Here is a 19,290-nt window from a genome sequence, read left to right as displayed (position 1 = left end):
GAACATATTTTACGTTATTCAGAGGTCACCGTGTACGTTTTAGAAGGTCGTTGAACATCACCAGCAGCTGGAGAGGCTATCTGTCTCCGAACACCAAGATCCCCTGGAGTTTATTCTTCACTTGTTTGAGGATGTTAGATCTTACACTGGTCATTGAGAGTTCATTGGCAGTAATTTGCTCTAAATAATGTGTGTTTATTTGTTTGCCATGCAGTAACCCAGTTAACTAATCCATGGACTGCTTGTTTACCCAGGGAGAGGGGGCAAATCTCAGCCCCAGTGTGGCAGGGGGGGAACTTCCCACAGTGTCTCTATGGTAATCAGCAGGTGTCACTCACCACAGAGAAGAAGTGAGGGCTTTCTTACGAGCGTGAGAAAGAGGGGCAGCCTCCATCACACCCCCAACCCCCTTGCTTTTTTTTTTTCTTGTTAGGGTAGCAGCAGCAACCCTAGCGACAGAGAGCGAGTGAGAGGGATAAGGGGAAGAGACAGACAGGGCTAGATTGGAGTCTGGGGTGGCCCTTCAACGCAACCTGTTGATGCTGCTGCCAAAGCCCTGGCAACGGAGTCCCCCCCCCCCCCCCCCCCCCCCCCCCCCACCCCCCCCATCCAGCTGCATGGGAGAGAGAGGGGCCAACAAAGGAGGTTTGGAGAGTTGGGGGGGGGGGGGGTGTCAGGAAGACGTAAAGAAAAGGAAAGAAAAAAGGGAGACCAAACTCCTGGATAGTTCAGGATGGCATGTGATGCCCGGTGCTGCCGTATATGGTCACAGTGAGCCGGGTAGACGGGTGTTTTGGGCCGCTCGGCTCGGAGCCCCGCGGCACGGCGGAGGTGGAGTGTGTGGTTTGCCGGGGCTCGGCGGTGACCCCCTGCATCAGGGAGCCCCCGCTCCTCTGGAGCAGGCAGCCCGCGGCTCATTGAGATGCAGGGCACAGGGTGGCAGGCCGCAGCTGCAGCCTACAAGCACAACCCGGCAGAAAAGGGCCGAAGGGATGGCGGGGGCGGCTGAGGAAAAACCAACAAAAGGCAAAGCCCCCCCCCCCTTCCCCCTCCTCCCTCGCTTTGGAGTTCTAATTCCCTAATCCTCAACCTCCGCCCACCCCGCCGCCCCCCCCACTCACCCACCCCTCTTTCTCATCCGATTCTCACCACACACACACACACACACACACACACACACACACACACACACAGTTTGTGCAGTTACCACTGGCTCCCTTCCTCTCATCCCCAAGCCATGAATGGCCAGACGGGGACAAAACCCAACAGCAGCCCTCTGAGGAAGTCCAACCACTGGGCACTGAGAGGCGCATTTTGTCCGACCCTTTCTTGGTTCCTTTCACTCTGCCTGAGATCATTTACCTGCTTTGTGTGTGTGTGTGTGTGTGTGTGTGTGTGTGTGTGTGTGTGTGTGTGTGTGTGTGTGTTATGGTTTATCAAGTGCCAGATGACTGAGGTGATCCTCTCTGTTTTAAGATTATTGTTTTGGAAATCTATTTTAAAAAAAGAACCTCTTGAAAGTACAAAGAGAGCGGAGTGAGCAGCGGGATGAAAGGGATGATGTGCAGCAGAGCTGTTAGTGTGGACACATTGTTGGGACACTGCGGCCTCTCTTTTGGGGGCCGCTTGATGAATGCTACATGATGTGTCTTATTAAAAGCCAACAAGCCACAGCAGCTGGGATTCCAACATTCCTGTCGTTGTCACATAGAGACGGATGGAGCGCTCCTCGGAAACAGCCACTAACCTCCGTCACTCCCTCCTCTCCTTCTTCAGTCCAAAGTCTTCCACATTTTTCCCCTTTTATTTAATGATTCCTTAATAAGACTGCCTGGCTAGCTCTCGCTGTTTAGGCCTCTTGTGCCAAGTTGGCTTTGCAAATGGCTTCAGTGTCAAAAAGAAAAGCATTAATGTACATTCGAATCCCTCGGGGCCTTTTTCTTTCAAGTGCTCGTGGAATCAGGTGAAATCTTGAGATTTGAAAAGATGCACACACGCCGGTGATCACTTCTGCATCTGGAAAAAGATTGTCCACTTAGATTGACTTTCTAAAACAAGGGAAACTCTGTCGGGGGGCCTTTTCAGACCGCAAACTAGCATTCAGAAACATACGGAGCTTCTGATTTGATAAATGCATGCATAAGCAAACAAGACGATGCTCCACCGTGTGCAGCTGTGGCCAAACCTGTTCTCTCCCCCCACCGCCCCCCCCACATTTTACCTTGTGTGTGTGTTTGGGGTATGGAGGGCGTGGCGGTGGCCTGCTGGAGCTGTCCATACACAGGGCCATGCAGCAGTTGGCAAATAAAGATGAATTCTGTTGTGTTTGGCAGCGGTTCTCCGTTCATTATTTTCCACTTTGCCCAGCGAGCATCCCAGCCCTCAGCAGCTGCTTGTCATGTAAAGACACTCTATCAGGTCCTGACAGCTCCTCCCATGCACACACATACAGTGTGCATGGCTCATGCACACTTCACTTCACCCCCCCCCACCCTCCCCAACTCACAGCCCTACATATGTGGGGAACATATGCAGTGATCTGTCTCACTACCAGCACAACTCTTCGCACACTGCGTCGCTTCCTCATCCCCTCCGGTTCCCTCATATCTCATCTTGTGTCAAATCTGTCTTCCTATTCTTCCGTCCTCTCCCCTAATTCGGTTGAGCCGAGCCACATGTCTGCTGTCACACTTCACTTTTATTAGAAAAGCTTTGATTCTGGGACACGGATAAGTTAGCGGATGTCCTCGTGTGTGTGTGTGTGTGTGTGTGTGTGTGTGTGTGTGTGTGTGTGTGTGTGTGTGTTACACTCGAAAAGACAGTCGAAGCATGTTTTATCTTATCTAGGTTGTGGTCAGACTGTCTGTTGGCCACTTTCCTGTTTTGAAGAACACGTTGACATCAAAAGGGTTTTAGTTTACTGAAACACTGACAACGGACCGACTTAAAAGCAGAAGGCTCTCCTGTGTTGTTGTGCGACCCATTGTCCTTTGTCAGCCGTCTGCAGTTTCTTACTGTACGTGTATTTGCAATCTGCTCTGCAAAGCGTTGAAGTCCAGTTGTGTGAAATATTTAAATGAAATTTTGCTTCACGTTAACGTCATTAATCTGATCGGTGTTGATTTATTTTTCCTGTCTATATTAACCTTGCATAACACTCCTTGTGCATAAGTACTATAGTAATATAGTTCTGTAACCACATTCACTTCTTCTGTGTAAGTGAATATTAAAAGATGCAATAGGTCCCAGCTGTCAGTTTCAGTTTCTAATCATGTCAGTGCTTTAAAAACAGCCACTGTGGAAAGTACAGCAGAATAAAAGTAGAAGAGGGAAATGTGTGTAAATAGGAAGTTGACAGGGGTCATCTTTGTTGTTTATGCTCTGAGCGCAGACTGTTTGGAGGGGTGGGGAGGGTGGTTTGAACTTCAGAGTGGTGAAAACACACACTCGCAGACAACCGGATATAGCTGCTTCCACTCTCGTCATGTGACCAGGTTAGTGGTCTCAGATGAGGAAGTTGCAGTGTCCTCCTGTCTACAAGGAGCACGTCTGAGCGAAGAATGAGCTCTGCAGATTATAATAAGATTATTAAAGCCTCGCATTAACAATGAAGATTTTATTTATTTTTTAAACATCCACCTGTGGCGTATTGTTTTTAGTAGAGTCACATCTCGGGTGTCACGTTCCTTCATGAGCTCGTCGTGTGCTTTGTGTGACCTCTCCCCAGTGATCATGCACGCGTTCATACCTCTCCATATCACAATTGCGTAATTCATCACGGTGAGCATTGTTATTAGACCGAGACTTCACGGCTGGCGTCGTCGTCGGTGATCCAGTATGTGTTCTGATACCGAACATGCCACGTCCTGGAAGCTGCGTCACCCGCGAGCGGCTGTGCGATGCGTCAGTGCAGCTTTCAAACCTTTCAAAACAGAACGTCGTAATCTCTTGACACGCAACTGTATTCAAGCACATGTCCGATGCGTGCCTGCACATAAACACCTGTCTCTGCCCATCAGGATCCAAATGACGTCAGAACGTCTCACAGTCGGGAAGTGATTTGCTGAATTCCCAAAACTTCTAAATTGAAACGCTAGTCGGGAGTGAATGTGGAGCCTTCATCTCGTGTCGCGGTGTCAGGTAGGGGGCTCATTATGCTGCCTCTGCATTGTGCACATACTGTCCTCAGTGTTGGCTGGCAGGGACTATAGCTGGGGGATGTGGGTCAGCCAAAACCTGACCACAGAGTGAGGCACCAGCTGGGGCCCAGCTGAGGAGAACACGGCTCGGTATGGGAGGGGCTCAGGAGACTTTCTGGACACAGATGGACTTATGTTTGTTGAACGGGATCTCGACGTAACCGCCCGCTGATCTTTCAGCGACTACGCGTGCTCTTCTGTGCTTTGATCGTTTAGGTTTCATGCCCACCACGTCTCCGAGCATCAATGTGCGATGAGGACACTTTGTTGTAAAGCAGCGAGAGCGTCAATCTGACGGCTGACAAAGTCGAGCTAATTTTCTAAATGAGCTATAGTTGGTGTGAAAACGCTGACTCTGCAGAAAAACCAGATGAAAGACATCCTCCGTTGCGATGATGAAAAATTGCAGCAACATATGGGACATCTACTGTAGATCGAAAACTAAAGTGTAGAGCGCTCGGAGACAGATTTTTTTCTCCTCCTGTGTGGTGTTGGTGCAGTTGACAGTAAATCCTGTTTGTTTTACACTTTTGGTTTCTGCTCGAGGTTTAATGTGTTGATGCTCTGCTGCAAGGTGATGCACAGACCGCCTGCTTAAAAGGCTTCATCTTACTGCTTGAGGTCAACTTAGGTGACTGCTTTCCTAATGTGTTCTCCCTCCCTCCTTTTTTTTTTTATTTTTATTTTTTTTAGCTTTGACTCTGAAAGCCATAAGTAGGATGTCCCATCACAAACTTACTGCTTTATGAAAAACGTGTAGAAAAGAAGCGGGAAGAGGAAGTTTTTCATTTTAAGGTGTCAAAAGTGACAAATCCTGAACAGCGACATTCAGCTCGTGTTATTAATTTATATGATTTCTTTAAATATTTTATAAAGACGTGCACTAAACAGAGGAGACGTCGCTCGCTGCTGTTTGCTCTGCGCTGTCTGATCTGTTATTGGTCTCATCAGTCAGAAGTGTGTGTTTGAAGGAGAGTAACAGAAGCTCATATTGACAGATCCTCTACTACCCCCCCCCCCCCCCCACACACACACACACACACACACACACACCACTTCTGTGTTAGAGGAAATGGGGCAATTAAGGACAGCTTGGTATGGCTCTGCATGGGGTTAATATGCGTCTCCGTAATTAAAAATAAATTACAGTTTTCCTGTATAAATATTCAAGTTCCACTCCACAGTGTGCCACTGCCTTGTTATTGTATGTAAGCTATTTTTTCTTTCTTCTTTTTTTTTCGTCTGCACAACATCTGGCGTAACATTTCCTGAAGCATCACCGGAATAAATTGAGTTTTGTCTGCCTAAGAGAGATTAATTTGCGTGATGCTGTTGTGTCTACGTGAATGGGGTGGGCATGCATCGCATGAGGTTGAGGCTTGTCGTCTTGAAAACGGGAATCGTGGAAAGTTTTATTCGTCAATCGAACTGATGCTTTGACCAACGTGACGCTAAAGTTAAAAGATTGCTCGGACATTTTAAAAGGGGGATTCCACCGATTTCACACATCGAAGTATAAACTTATTACAGGGAGATTCATTCAGCATATTTTTTTTAAAAGCAGTTGGACAAATTCTGCACAGCTATCTGTGCAGAATTGCCTCAAGTCAGAAGTAGCTGTGGTTGAAGATTAAAACCAAGTACCCCAAATGTTAACTGTACGTTAGACAAATATACATTTTTTTTCTTTCCTGCATGGGAAAATTTTTCAACCTTGATCCGTAGCTTTAACTCACTATTTCAAGGAATTGGTAAGACGATGTTTTTAGTTCAGATTAAATGCTGAAAAGGGGAACACACCGGGTGGGAAAGAGTCCTGACTCGTACTAAAAACCAGCATTTGTCCTGCAGCTGACCTACACAAAAAAAAAAAAAGACAGTGACAAGATGGTCATTTGATGGAGCACTAGTGAGCAGCATAGTAATTAGAAATGGGTTGTACCGCTGGGGATTAAAAAAGACATCGAAAGAGAGAAAGGACAAAACGGTTTTGTCATTAATCATGAAACCACAATGTAAACAAAATGCTCGTGCATTGGTCAGCATTTTGAGAATGTACACGCATTTCTCAGTGGAGGTTTTTCTGTGAGCAGTAAAGCAACGAAAAGCTCTTGTCAGTTTGTCACAAGTTATTTAATTTTGTCTCCTATAACTCAACAGTCCTTTTCAATGTCTTTCTCATATCAGGAGAATACATCAAGACCTGGAGGCCACGGTATTTTCTCCTGAAGAGTGATGGTACATTCATTGGCTACAAAGAGCGACCGCAAGATGTTGACCAGCTGGAAACCCCCTTAAATAACTTCTCCGTAGCACGTGAGTATCTGTTTCAGAGAAACCACCAAATTTTTTCCCCTCTGTTTCTTGGCAGCTCGTTTTTACCCTTATTTTGTTTGCTGCTTGTCTTGTTTTTGCTCGCACTGTTGAAACAGATCACATACTTGTTTGGATTTTACATGTCTCTTGCCTCCGGCCGCCCTGAGAAGTCGTTGACGGTTTAAGCCCGTCGTTACCAAGTGGTTGTGAAGTTTAAGTGTGAAAAATAAGAACTATTTCAATAGTTATCCCTCTCTGTTTGAAACGCTGACAGAAAATACCATCAAGAAAGAAATGCCCAGAGTAGCCCAGTTCCCATCTTCACATCAGAGAAAGCGGCTGCGATAAACTGTGCAGATGACTGAACTCAGCAATTAGACAGCATACTGTTTGTTTAACAAAATGTTTCCTCCCTGACACTCTTGAGTTATCGTGGCTATTAGCCGCCTGATTTCAAGTATTTATCTGGGCTCCGCTCTGAGGCTCCGCCTCCATCAGCGAGGGCTTTGCTTCTTGTCACCGCTGCGACCCGACCGCAGAGGACACATGGTGCGCCGCTGCTGACGGGGCTGCTGCAGCTGGATTACATTTTCACCCTGATGGAGCCATGTTGGATCTCAGTGGTGGTCCACTCCGAGTCCTTAATCCATCAGACAAGAGGCCATTTTGTGTCACTTTCTGACACATTTGCTGACATGTTTCATTTGGGAACAGATGTTAATGCGAAGGAGGTGCAGATGGGGATCTCTGCTTTGGAAATGCAGTTATTAGACTGTTGTGAGTAATTGTTTTGCAGACTGCTTGCAAGACAATTATTTGGTTCAAAAATGAGACAATTTAACAAAATGGCATTAAAGAGGAATGAGATACGTATTTCGATAAATCCTCAATGAAAAGAAGTAAATCTGATGCCTAAACATTTTCTGGTTTGAGTTTATCCAATAAGATGCTTTTTGCTCTTTTTATTTCACTGTAAATGTCTGACATGGTGTCACCTTGGATACGAGCATAGTTTTCACTATTTGGTCGAATGTTATGGACAAGCAGCTCCAATCAATAATGTCAGAACAGTTTTGTCAAATTCTGAAAATGATTAGCATTATAATCTATATTTATTCCTTAAATCTAAACAGTTCAGATTAAATAAATATTAGAACACTATATAAGGAAATGTTATGTTTTAAGAAGCGTATAAGTTAAGGATCAGAGTTGTTTTCTTCTACCAAAGTGCACCTGTTCTTTTCCAAATTGGCCGACAGTGTCTGTTCGGGTGGCGATAAAGATAAATGGCTTTAACTGTGGGTCTGTCTCTGCCCTACACACTGGCCCTTCTCTTCATCTCCCTCCCCTCTCTCCCTGACTGTGGTCAGAGTGCCAGCTGATGAAGACGGAACGGCCCAAGCCCAACACATTTATCATCCGCTGCCTGCAGTGGACCACTGTCATCGAGCGCACCTTCCACGTGGAGACCCCCGAGGAGAGGCAAGCGAGAAGCGCGCACACACACACACACACACACACACACACACACACACACACACAAACACACACACACACACACACACACACACACACACACACACACACACACACACACACACACACACACACAAACACACACACACACACACACACACACACACACACACACACACACACACACACACACACACACCTCTCCGCTCACAAGGCAGTAAAACACAAATCATTTACTTGCAAAGAATTTGCCTCCTGTCGCTTGAAAGCGCTTGATCAGTTTAAGAGCTCCCTAACGTAAGAAGTATAAACAAACACACACATTTATTCGTTATTATACACTTGCCAGAACTCACACTTGTAAATTGCCTTCCTGTTGATAAGAAGACGGGATGCGGCTTCTGGGCTTGCATGATGGTAAATGGGCTGATGTAATCTCTGTTGCCTTGTGTCTCCCTCAGGGAAGAATGGACCAAAGCCATCCAGACAGTGGCTGAGGGCTTACAGAAACAAGAGGAGGAGATGATGGACTCCTCTCCGGACCCCATGGACATGGAGGTCTACTTGACCAAACCCAGACAAAAAGTGGTACTGGCCCATTTCCACTCTGCTATTTATCTTCTGTCCTTTTATCCCCACTAGTCTCCTTCTTCCGTTCCCTATAAGTACCTTTATTCCTCCTCTCGCTGAGTAAGTCCTTGTTTCCTAAGTTGCCCGTCGCTCCCCTCCTCCGTCCTGCTCGGCCTTATTTGTACTTCCACAGCTGTAGTCCGTTTTGTGTGGCCTCTCCCGCTTTCTTTCCCAACATCAGCCGTGGGTGGCTTAGCACCGGATAGCATGTCCACGAGGTTTCACGACCCCCCAGGTGTCGTGACATAAAGGTCCAAGGCCACCGGATTGGATGTCCCCCACACAACCATTTCCAACATTCTCTTCAGTGCCCGGGGTCAGAGGTCAACCGAAACACAACCACATATAGGCCAAACCATTAGAGGAGTGGAAATTGTTCACCGGGTGAAATAGTGCCTTAAAAATGCTACGGTGTTGTTGTCGGTGGGATTGTGTGTCCTGCCTGGTTAGAGCTCGAGTTTGTTAATGTTCCCGTTGGTAACCAGATCTCACTCTCTCTCTCTCCTTTTGCCTTCCAGACTATGCACGACTTTGAATACCTCAAACTCCTGGGAAAAGGCACTTTTGGCAAAGTTATTCTCGTAAAGGAGAAGGCCACAGGACGCTACTACGCCATGAAGATCCTAAAGAAGGAGGTGATCGTAGCAAAAGTGAGTGGATGCCAATGAATAAGTAAAGGGGTGAAAACACACTGGGGGGGGGGGGGGGGGGGGGGAGCAGGAGCAATGACTGATACCTAAATAGTTGGCTATTGTAAGAGTTGCACAAACAGTCTTTGTGCTTTCTTTTTCCAGGATGAAGTGGCACACACACTCACAGAGAACCGAGTCCTCCAGAATTCAAAGCATCCGTTCTTGACAGTAAGGAGCTCCTCCATACACCTAAACTCAACCTTATTATAACTCGTATAGATCCTCAGGAGCCTCTTCAGTCCAACCCAGCACCGTCCATTCAGAAAAAAAAAAAACAAGGGGGCAGTTTTACCAGGAATGTTTTGAAGTGCCATTCTTACAAAGGCTGCAGCCGAGTCGAGTCTTTTATAGCAACACCCGACTTTCTTTGTTTTATCAGTTAACCCTTTCTCTGTACGTCTGAGCAGCAGGTGGAGGGAACGATGCATGATGCCACACAGTCAGCGCAACCAATGGGACGAATGCTTGGCCACTTAACAGTCGCTAAAGTCTCGACACAGTTAATACTATCGGCTGTATTTGGCCTCCGATTCTCTTCTCTTTTAGATATTTGTATACGTATTTTGTTGTTTCATGTTAACAGCAAACATTTAAATGCCAGCTTCCTCTTGACTCGGCTACAAAACATGAAGTTCTCCTTTGAGCATGTTTTTTTTTTTTTTTTTTTGTCTGCAGGGACTGAAATACTCCTTCCAGACACATGACCGTCTCTGCTTCGTCATGGAGTATGCAAACGGTGGTGAGGTGAGCCATTTCAACCTTCAGTGAGTGTGCACCTGGTTGATGTTAACTTGACCATTTCTCCTGGACTGACCAGCTCTCCCTTCACACCCCCCTCCCCCCATAGCTTTTCTTCCATCTTTCACGAGACCGGGTATTCTCGGAGGAGCGTGCGCGGTTCTATGGTGCAGAGATCGTGTCGGCGCTGGACTACCTGCATGCTGAAAGAAACGTGGTTTATCGAGATCTAAAGGTAGGCCTCATCCTCGCTGTCAGCCTCTCTTCTCTTTCTCCTTCCCTCCACCCCCTCCCTTCCTTCCTCCCTCCCTCTCCTGGCAGGATATAAATAGGGCTTGCCTCCGTCCAGATCAGTGGCAGTGGCCAGGGTTTATTGATCTGCCTCCCCCAGATCGGTCTCCTGACCTCACTGCAGCTGGAGTGAAGCTCGGTTCGAACTTTACTGCAGCTCGACAGAAATAACCAGCCGTGCTCTTTGAATGCATCGCCGCCACCTCCTGTCACAGTTCGCACACACAGCTCTCAGCGGGGGAAATCTGCACATGCTGTATGGTGTTGACATCCTTTTATTGTGTTAGCGGTAGATCACGTTTAGGGAGGGGGGAAAAAAAGTTTGAAGGTTTCAGCTGCTGCTTGTACAGGATTTGAGTTCAAAAGGTGAACAGAACTCTTAATATTTTAAAGATGACATCAAGAGACGGATGCTGCTGATTGATATGGCATGTTGGGGTTTAGAGCACTTTGGGGGGTTATCAGTGGTGCAGTGGGCATCTTCAGCCCTACTACTTCCAGCTGATAAAACTATACCAGCCAGGTCAGCACAGCACTCCCTCCCTCCTTCCCTCCCTCCCTCCCTCCCTCCCTCTCTCCCTTGGGTTTATGAGACAGGCTCCCAGTCTGCTAGGGTTCTCCTGAAAAATGCCAGAGTAGCAGGATTGGAGGATGTGCTGACTCTGGCCGGGCGCTGCTGGCCACGTGTGAGCTACAGCTGCCAGGTGACTTTAACGGAGAGAGAGAGACGGTGAGGGGAGGAGGACATGCTGATACTAAAAGGCCAGACAACCTCGAGTCATGACACTGCAGGATGCACATCCTTTAGGCCCGTAGGTCAATTCACCTGTGCAGGTTATCACCAGGAACCCTTCTGTTTCATTTGTCTTCATGCACATTTTCAGTGGTGTATAAAATTGAGGAAAAGAAGAGGATACAATAAAAACTGATAGAAACAGATTTTTTTTTTTTAAAGATCTTTATCATGGTTGTATCTTATTCTATTGGATAACTAAACACATAAATATGGATATGGATCTAATAGAATAAGATACAACCATGATAAAGATCTTTAAAAAAAAAAATCTGTTTCTATCAGTTTTTATTGTATCCTCTTCTTTTCCTCAATTTTATATATGTATATGAAATAATATCCTTCTCGTCCAAAAACTAATTTTCTTGTTTCATGTACGACTGTTTTCTCCTCAGCTGGAAAACCTCATGCTGGACAAAGACGGACACATAAAGATCACAGATTTCGGCCTGTGCAAGGAGGGGATCAAAGACGGCGCCACCATGAAAACCTTCTGTGGGACGCCAGAGTACCTCGCACCCGAGGTAAAAACACAACACCGATTCCTTCTGCCGGAAATATTGACTTCGGCGTTTCCTTCGGCAAAGCAAGTTTTCTGTGGCATTAAGTGACGCATTCAAAGAACACGAGGTCGGTGTCGCGCCGCTTCAGAGCCGACAGGAGAGCTCAGGAGTCTGGTGATGGCGGAGAGCGCCGTTTAATACGTCAGTCTCAAGTATTGAGGCTGTAGGATACAAGTCACATGATTTTCATATTCATCAAATCACTCGGCGACCTCTCGTGTCCTGTAGGGAAGAATCTGCATTCATTGGCTCCTTTATGTTTGTTTTTTTAAATTTTGATACTGTTTTAGTTTTTTTTACATGCATGTATTTTGAGCCAATAGCGCACTAAATGACCGTTTAAATTTAACTTAGTGAAGAAAAAGATGACGTAGAGCCCAACAATGAACGTTAATTCCCACACACGTGATGTCTGTAAATCCAAACAAAAAAATGTAGCGTGTGCTGTGGGACATCAGTGGACGAGAGGCATTCAGAAGAAAGGGCAGCTGTCTCCAAATGCCTTTCTAATCTCCAGCCGAAGTTGAGATAATGAGTGTGCCGTGTGCCGTGTGCCCAGGGCAGGGCGGCCTGGTCTCATATTTGCTGTATGGGGAGGGGTGTGGCTACTCCCTGTTGCGTGCAGGTATGACAAGTGTTGGGAGTGGGCTACGTAACCCGATATTTCATTGTAAGTGTTTGCGGTGTTTGCGTGTTCATGGCTGTTTGCGCTAGCCCGTAAAAATGTTTTCCGGGAGAAGGGTGTCCATGTTGACACAGTTGCCGTATCGTTGTTTTTAGCCTCCATTTGGAATTTTCTGCTTGGAGGAGGAGGAGGAGGAGGAGGAGGAGGAGGAGGAAGTAATTGGCTGGCAGCACCTCAGGAAACGTGAGCTTCCGCCCCTGGAAGAAGGAAAAAAGAGCACATTGGCTACAGCTGTTGTGTGGCACCAGGGAAGCCACAGCCCCCCCTCCCCCCCCACCGCCTCAGCTGCAGCCTGAGATGCTTCACCTGACCTAAGCAGGCTCAGAGCTGCTATGAGCTTTATTGCCTGCCAGGAGCACGTACACCCGTCCTGTTTATCGATCACACTGAAAGCCCTCTAATTATCAGCACCGGGCCATAAACACAAAGTTCTAGGCTGACACGGTGTCTGAATGTTTACATCTTCTCACCTGGACAAACATCAAAAAATATACATGTGTGTGTGTGTGTGTGTGTGTGTGTGTATATTTTCCTTTATTTCTAAAGAAAAATAAAAAATCCTTGGAGAGCTCCACCTGTCCACTCCATGCTCTTCCTTTGCCCACCTCTGTCCTCCACAGAGTAGCACAGCCCGTGACTGCTCCAACCTCGGAGGCAGCGGAGAGAGCAGGGAGACATCAGGGGGCGTTGTCATGGCAACAGGGTCGCTGGTGAGCGTCTCTGTGGAGTGCGGGCCAGGCAGTGTTACAGGTTGTTCTGCAGTAAACAATGACCTTGTTGTGTGTGCTGCACAGGAATGCTGTAACGTCTGGGAATATTCCACCCAGAGCTGGAGGGGGACAGGAGAGGGAGGGGGAGGTGGGTGGGGGTGGGTTGGTTAGTGGGGAGGGGGGGGGGGACCCAATCTGCAAAAGCCTGACCAGTTTGTCTCTGGAGTAAGGAGTGGGAGAAATTCACTTAGTCACTTCTGTGAGATAGTTTCAAGAAGAAAATCATCATCGGCTTTTAGGGAACATCCACAAAGAAAAGATGCCGACAGGTTTAATCGAGCCACCGACACCGATCTGGATTCACCCTCTTGAAAGATTAATGTCCGTCAGCGCAGAACTTTGTGAGCAGAAAAAAGTGCCGTATACAGAGCAGAGCTCCAAAGCAGCAGCAAGTGTGTGTGTGTGTGTGTGTGTGTGTGTGTGTGTGTGTGTGTGTTTGTCTTTTATCCTCTCTCTCCTCCCTCTCTCCTCCTCATATCTCTGCTCCTTTGGGGCGATGTAACAGTATTAGTTTGAGGCTGAGGCCCAAGCAGGCAGGCAGTCCTGGTTACGTATATGAGGGATGAGCTTGGCTCCTGCGCTCCTGGCAGCTTCACAGCTGTGGCGCTCTTCTACATATATGGGGCAGCTGCGGGCCCAGCTGTCGCACGGTGTGAATCACACGACAGCAGCGCTGGAAATAGAGACGGCCCAGTAATCCTAGCCCCACACCGGCTTCACGTTACTCCCCCTGCCCTCCCGGTCCTCCTCCCCGATGCTCGCCACTCACCGCAGCGCCAGGCCGAGCGCCCGCAGACCCATGCGCGCCGCGTACGCATGCACACACACAAGTAGTTTTGTTCCTTTTACGGACACATCCTTCCATCTGTTTTCCGGGACCCTCTCTCTCAGCCCGAGCGCTGCTGTGTCCGTATCTAATTCTATTAATCCGCCCTCATCTTTTTACCTAAGTTTCTATTCTTGGGTCTGAATTAACTAGCATCACACAGCTGAAGGTTTAGCAGAACAGACTGTTCTCCTTGTCTTGATTTCACCTTCAACATCCGCCTGGCGAGATAGAATCCAGTACACGTCCCCTGAGACCTTGGAACAACTCCACTCAGCAGCACATTAGTCATGCAACAGGTTGCGCTGTTCACGAAGCACAACACTGGAGGAGTTTGTCTCATTAAGAACTGTCAAGAAAAAGTCATCTTATGGAAAGAATAAGACTGAATATTTCCCTTTCCGTGACTCCGGCTGTGTGCATCGAGTTGGTTTGTTGGTAAAACCTCTCGGTCTGTTTGTTGCCACACATTTGCTTATTTAAGCGACCCACACCTCTGCTGCTTGTTGATCTGTATGTGTGGAAGGCCCTGTGGTGATTAAATATGCAGGGCTCCAGGGGAAACTCTATCCTTGCTCCTAATGCGAGATGTGAGTCAGTGTTGGCCTGGGCTGCCTCAACAGACCAGAGAGGGGGGAGCAGGTGATTTTGGGGAGGAGCAGGGGGGGCGGGGTTGATGGGTTTGTGCTGTGTATATACAGCTGGCAGAGCCGCTGTCTTCACGGCCTTTTGATGTCCAAACACGACTGTATTGGTCGAACCATAATCTATAACTGAAAGAGCTCGGTAACTCTTTTTTTTTTTGACAATGATATATCCTCAATGAACCCTCACCAAGAACTTTAGGAACTTCTCAACAGCTGCATTAAACCCAACTTTTGTCCCACCCTCAAGGTGCTGGAGGACAACGACTACGGCCGTGCGGTGGACTGGTGGGGTCTCGGGGTGGTGATGTACGAGATGATGTGCGGCCGACTGCCGTTCTACAACCAGGACCACGAGAAGCTGTTCGAGCTCATCCTCATGGAAGACATCCGCTTCCCCCGGACGCTCGGCCCCGAGGCCCGCTCTCTGCTCTCTGGTCTCCTGAAGAAAGACCCGATGCAGAGGTAAGTGAATCCATATCAACTCGTTTGTAATCCGAAGGTGTGTTCCTCATATGAATTTATGGAGATTTGTGGTGATATAAGAGCTGGATGAAACGATCCATATTTTTCTGTGATGCTACAACCTGATTGGACCTTCTGCGCTTGTGTTTCCAGGTTAGGTGGAGGACCCGACGACGCCAAGGAAATCATGCAGCACAAGTTCTTCGCTTCGATTGAATGGCAAGATGTTTATGAGAAGAAGGTGAGTTTGTAACGTTCCTGCCGCTGTGTTTCTCCTTCGTTCTCGTTCCTCGTCTCCAAACGGGGATATCTGTCGTTCCCTCGGGGATCGATGAGGTTCACGTGGCTCGAAGCGCCACCGTCTAGATTGTCATCAGACGGGCGACTGTTCCCGAGCTGAGTGACGGATGTGATGTGCTGATGCGTTTGTGTGTGTGTGTGTGTCTCGCCCCCCATCCCACCCCACCCAACAGCTGGTCCCGCCGTTTAAGCCGCAAGTTACCTCGGAGACGGACACGAGATATTTTGACGAGGAGTTCACAGCACAAACCATCACTATTACACCACCCGGACAAGGTAGACGCACACACACACACACACACACACACACACACACACACACACACAGTGTACTTAAAAGGATTTATGATGTATGAGACAACTTCAAATAATCCAACTGTTCCTTTTTGTGCAGCTTGATGATGTCGTGCTCTGACGTGTGATGAGCTCGGTGAACCGTGCGGACATGAACAGCCACCACACTAACAACAATAATACACTTCCACTTTACTCAGACTAAAAACTCACCTTATTTTAGTTTTCACGGGGTTACTTACAAAATCACTCGTCTTTTCAAAATCAATTTGAAAATGATCGTCACAGATTCCTTTTAAGTTTCCTCTCGTGTTAAAATGTGTCGACGGACTCACGAGAGAAACTCGACAACGAACAAATTCATTCGGTCACAAATTTGTCTTTTTTTTTTGCAGAGTTTTGTACCCAACCGTGGGCTGAGGGTTGAGTTGGTTGTGAGAATCTTATAATGGGAGTAAAGAATCCATCCTGCAGGCGGCTCCCCCGAGAGCAGTGTGCCCTCTCCTGGAGAGCCGGGGCCATTAAAACAGTGAATTACCCCACAAAGTCCACAAACTGGATGAATGGCAGCCACTCAGTCAGTGACAGAGTAGATATTGATATCTTTGAATAAAGATCTTGATATCGTTAGGGAACTATGTGCTTTAGGTAGATAAAGGACAGGTTTTAGAAATGAAGATCAGGTATATGGATATGTTTGTCAGCAGTTTATCTCACTCGGTCTAACAAGCTCAGATAATTGCGTCATTAAAAGTCACTTCACTGAATATAAATATTTGAAAAGTTAAGGCAACATCTAATCATGTATCAAAATGGAGCATTAAAAATTCAATTCAATTTCCAAGGGCTTTATTGGCATGAGAATTTTAAGAGCAGCAATGTCAAATCATTAAAATACAGTTTTCCAAATATTTAGAATCCCACGAATGTGAATTTTAACACAAAAAAAAAATGAAGATTGATATATATATAATGTTATATATACCGTATATCTGATTCATATATTTATGTGTGCTGTGCATGTCCAGGTCATGATATGCCCCCGTCTCTTTCTACATTTTTATTTTCAAGAGATCATTTAGCTCTTTGAAATCTGAACTGAACTGAGATGAACTTGTTAAAGAAAACGTTTCTGATTTCATTGAATATTTTTCATCGTAGGAGGAAGCTCATCACTGTGGTTTAAATCTCACCAGTCCAACAGCAACCACACGTTTTCTTTTTTTTTTTTTTTGTATAGCTGAGATGAATATTTAACTCAATCGGGAGTTGGCACATTATATGTAGTGTTATTATTCTTGTAAAGTATTGCTGTGATATTGTATAATTTTCTCATTTGAAATACAGGATTGTCTATTTCTGTCTGCGCAGCAGTGAATGAAATACGTGACGAATATAAAAGGAATGATACAAAAATTGAGATAATATCAAATATTTGTAGAAACTTGTCCTGTTCATCCATTTGTAACATTTCAAAGGTAGAATAATCACCGAGATATGAAACAAACTTTCGCTGCCTCGTGGTATATTTCGTCATGTCATGTCATCCGCCCCAAACTTCCACCAGAGCTGACGGCTTCTTTCTCCTCCGTCCCCAGATGACAGTATGGAGTCCTTCGACAGCGAGCGCAGACCACACTTCCCACAGTTCTCCTACTCTGCCAGTGGGACGGCCTAAAACGACTCTCGGACATTCCTCTGGCTCCGCCGCCTCCCCTCCCCTCCACCCCACCCCACCCCACCCGACCGACCGACCGACCGACCGACCGACCGCGCTCTCAAAAGGCCGGGCCGCAGCCTCGTCCTCCCAGCATTGTCCGAAGAAAGCTCTCGTTGAATGTCACAGTCACAGTCTGCAAGTTGTGTTTTACAGGAGGGAGGAAACACAAGACGAAACAAAGATAACTGCTTGTTCTGTGTGGCCTTTAAGACTGACCGTGGAGACAACACCACTCTGCATTTCCTGCTTGTTATGTTGTATACTGAGCAGGTATCCATACACCATAATGAATGGGGAAATGTAGTTATGTTATGCACAAATTAGGCTACTGCTATAATTTTGAAAAGGGCCATTTATGTTGAACATAATCAGTAAAATGCAAACCAACCATTTCAGATAGAAACTAGGCACGCTGTTGACCAAAAACATCATGTGAGCAGAGAGTGTGTTGTTTGTTGAGTGGGGGATCAATCCATGTTTTTTTTTTCCGAGTCCTTTCAGACATTTTTTGGCTTCATAAATTGAATGTATCGTATCAAATAAAGTCAAACTTCCTGCATACTTATGTGTTGTAACACATGGCTAATTCTCCTAAGACTGAAATGCCATCTTCTGGAAAGGATCTGTATCGCGTTCCTGATACCACGATGCAAAACTGACACTCGTCAGTGTGTCGTATTGTCGTGTCACGCCATGATGGGTCTGATCAATGTATTGTGCAATACAGTCCGATGTGAGGAATAGCAGACGTGCAAAGAATGCAGCGTGATTAATCATTAAGGCAGAAGCTGGCCTGCAGTGGATTCCTTTTTCCAACTGTTTGCACATCAGAGTCACTGAGAGGCCCCAAGTTTCCTGTTCAGGATAATAAATAGCTCCCCCCTGAAGTAAGTGCTTATAGTTCCTGATGCCTTTTTTTATTTTATTTTTTTTATATCTCCTCCCGGTTTCCCTCTGATCGGTGTCACTCGATACCGACTCCCTCAGAGACTCTTCTCTCCTCCGGTTTTTCTCTCCATGTACAGTACACTGCTGGGTGTTTTCCACCCGGTGCATTCGCTGCAGCCTCAATGAGGTCACTAACATAATACACTTCTTTAGGAATACTTCGCAAACAAACTGGGCTTCAGGGGAAAACACACAGAGTCATCTTTAATTTGCTACTTTAGGGGACTTCTATGTCTTCACAAGCTTCTGAGTTATTTATGAGACCAGCATTGATTTTAAAGGACTTCTACTGTGCCAATGATTTGCACTTTGCTGCCCCAAAATGATTGTATTTGGACCCTTATATGTACCTTATGGGTGGGGAAAGACTAAATTAGCTTTTTTTTTAAATTTTATATCTATATAGATATATATATATATCTACATATATATATATATATATATATATATATATATATATATATAAATTCAAAATGTTGTGGATACAAATACAACAAGATTTGTTTGAATGATTTATTCCCTTTTAAAGAAAGCTGAGGCTTAATTGACACTCTCGGGAATAGAAGCTCTTCTTTCAAATTGTACCGAGTTTCTAAAAGCAAGCAAAGTATTTTTAAGAAGTTGGATAATCATTTTTCAAAAAGTGCATAATACATTATTGAATGTAATGTTTTTTATGATATTGTTTTCTCTTCAATCGTTTGCAAACCTTTGTTCATCTGTTTGTTACTTATTCCTATGCACACTCGCCCTTTGCTGTCACCTTCTAAAAATAGGGAAATTCATTTTATACTTTTTATTTTTCATTTCAACTTTTTTTTGTACCTGCCCTCCCGTATTCCTGAGACTGAGGACACCAGTTAGTAAACAAATAATATAAACTTTGTACACTGTTTTTACTTGTTTCTTTCAAATTGATGAAATAAAAGGTCTTAACAAC

The 19,290-nt window shown here is 46.0% G+C and overlaps 1 protein-coding gene across 4 annotated transcripts in view; it reads left to right on the top strand.

The window, feature by feature from the left end:
- akt1 (v-akt murine thymoma viral oncogene homolog 1) overlaps positions 1 to 19,290 on the top strand; it is a 29,867-nt gene extending 10,577 nt beyond the window's left edge. For 3 of the 4 annotated variants that reach the window (XM_069152000.1, XM_069152002.1, XM_069152001.1), the window contains exons 3-14: positions 6,387 to 6,515; positions 7,886 to 7,997; positions 8,453 to 8,579; positions 9,140 to 9,271; positions 9,416 to 9,481; positions 9,989 to 10,057; positions 10,161 to 10,286; positions 11,531 to 11,659; positions 14,874 to 15,088; positions 15,242 to 15,329; positions 15,562 to 15,664; positions 17,281 to 19,290. In XM_069152000.1, the coding sequence (XP_069008101.1) occupies positions 6,387 to 6,515; positions 7,886 to 7,997; positions 8,453 to 8,579; positions 9,140 to 9,271; positions 9,416 to 9,481; positions 9,989 to 10,057; positions 10,161 to 10,286; positions 11,531 to 11,659; positions 14,874 to 15,088; positions 15,242 to 15,329; positions 15,562 to 15,664; positions 17,281 to 17,360 (1,376 nt within the window). In that variant the 3' untranslated portion in view covers positions 17,361 to 19,290. Of the gene's footprint in view, positions 1 to 6,386; positions 6,516 to 7,885; positions 7,998 to 8,452; positions 8,580 to 9,139; positions 9,272 to 9,415; positions 9,482 to 9,988; positions 10,058 to 10,160; positions 10,287 to 11,530; positions 11,660 to 14,873; positions 15,093 to 15,241; positions 15,330 to 15,561; positions 15,665 to 17,280 lie in introns of those variants that run through there. The other variant, XM_069152004.1, reaches the window with a different exon arrangement.

Source organism: Embiotoca jacksoni, unplaced genomic scaffold (assembly GCF_022577435.1).
Source record: "Embiotoca jacksoni isolate LCO1_2020_lvr unplaced genomic scaffold, fEmbJac1.0.p SCAF_18, whole genome shotgun sequence".
Classification (NCBI taxonomy): Eukaryota; Metazoa; Chordata; class Actinopteri; family Embiotocidae; genus Embiotoca; species Embiotoca jacksoni.
The sequence above is the reverse complement of the archived record's forward strand: the minus strand, read 5'-3'. Positions and strand labels throughout refer to the sequence as shown.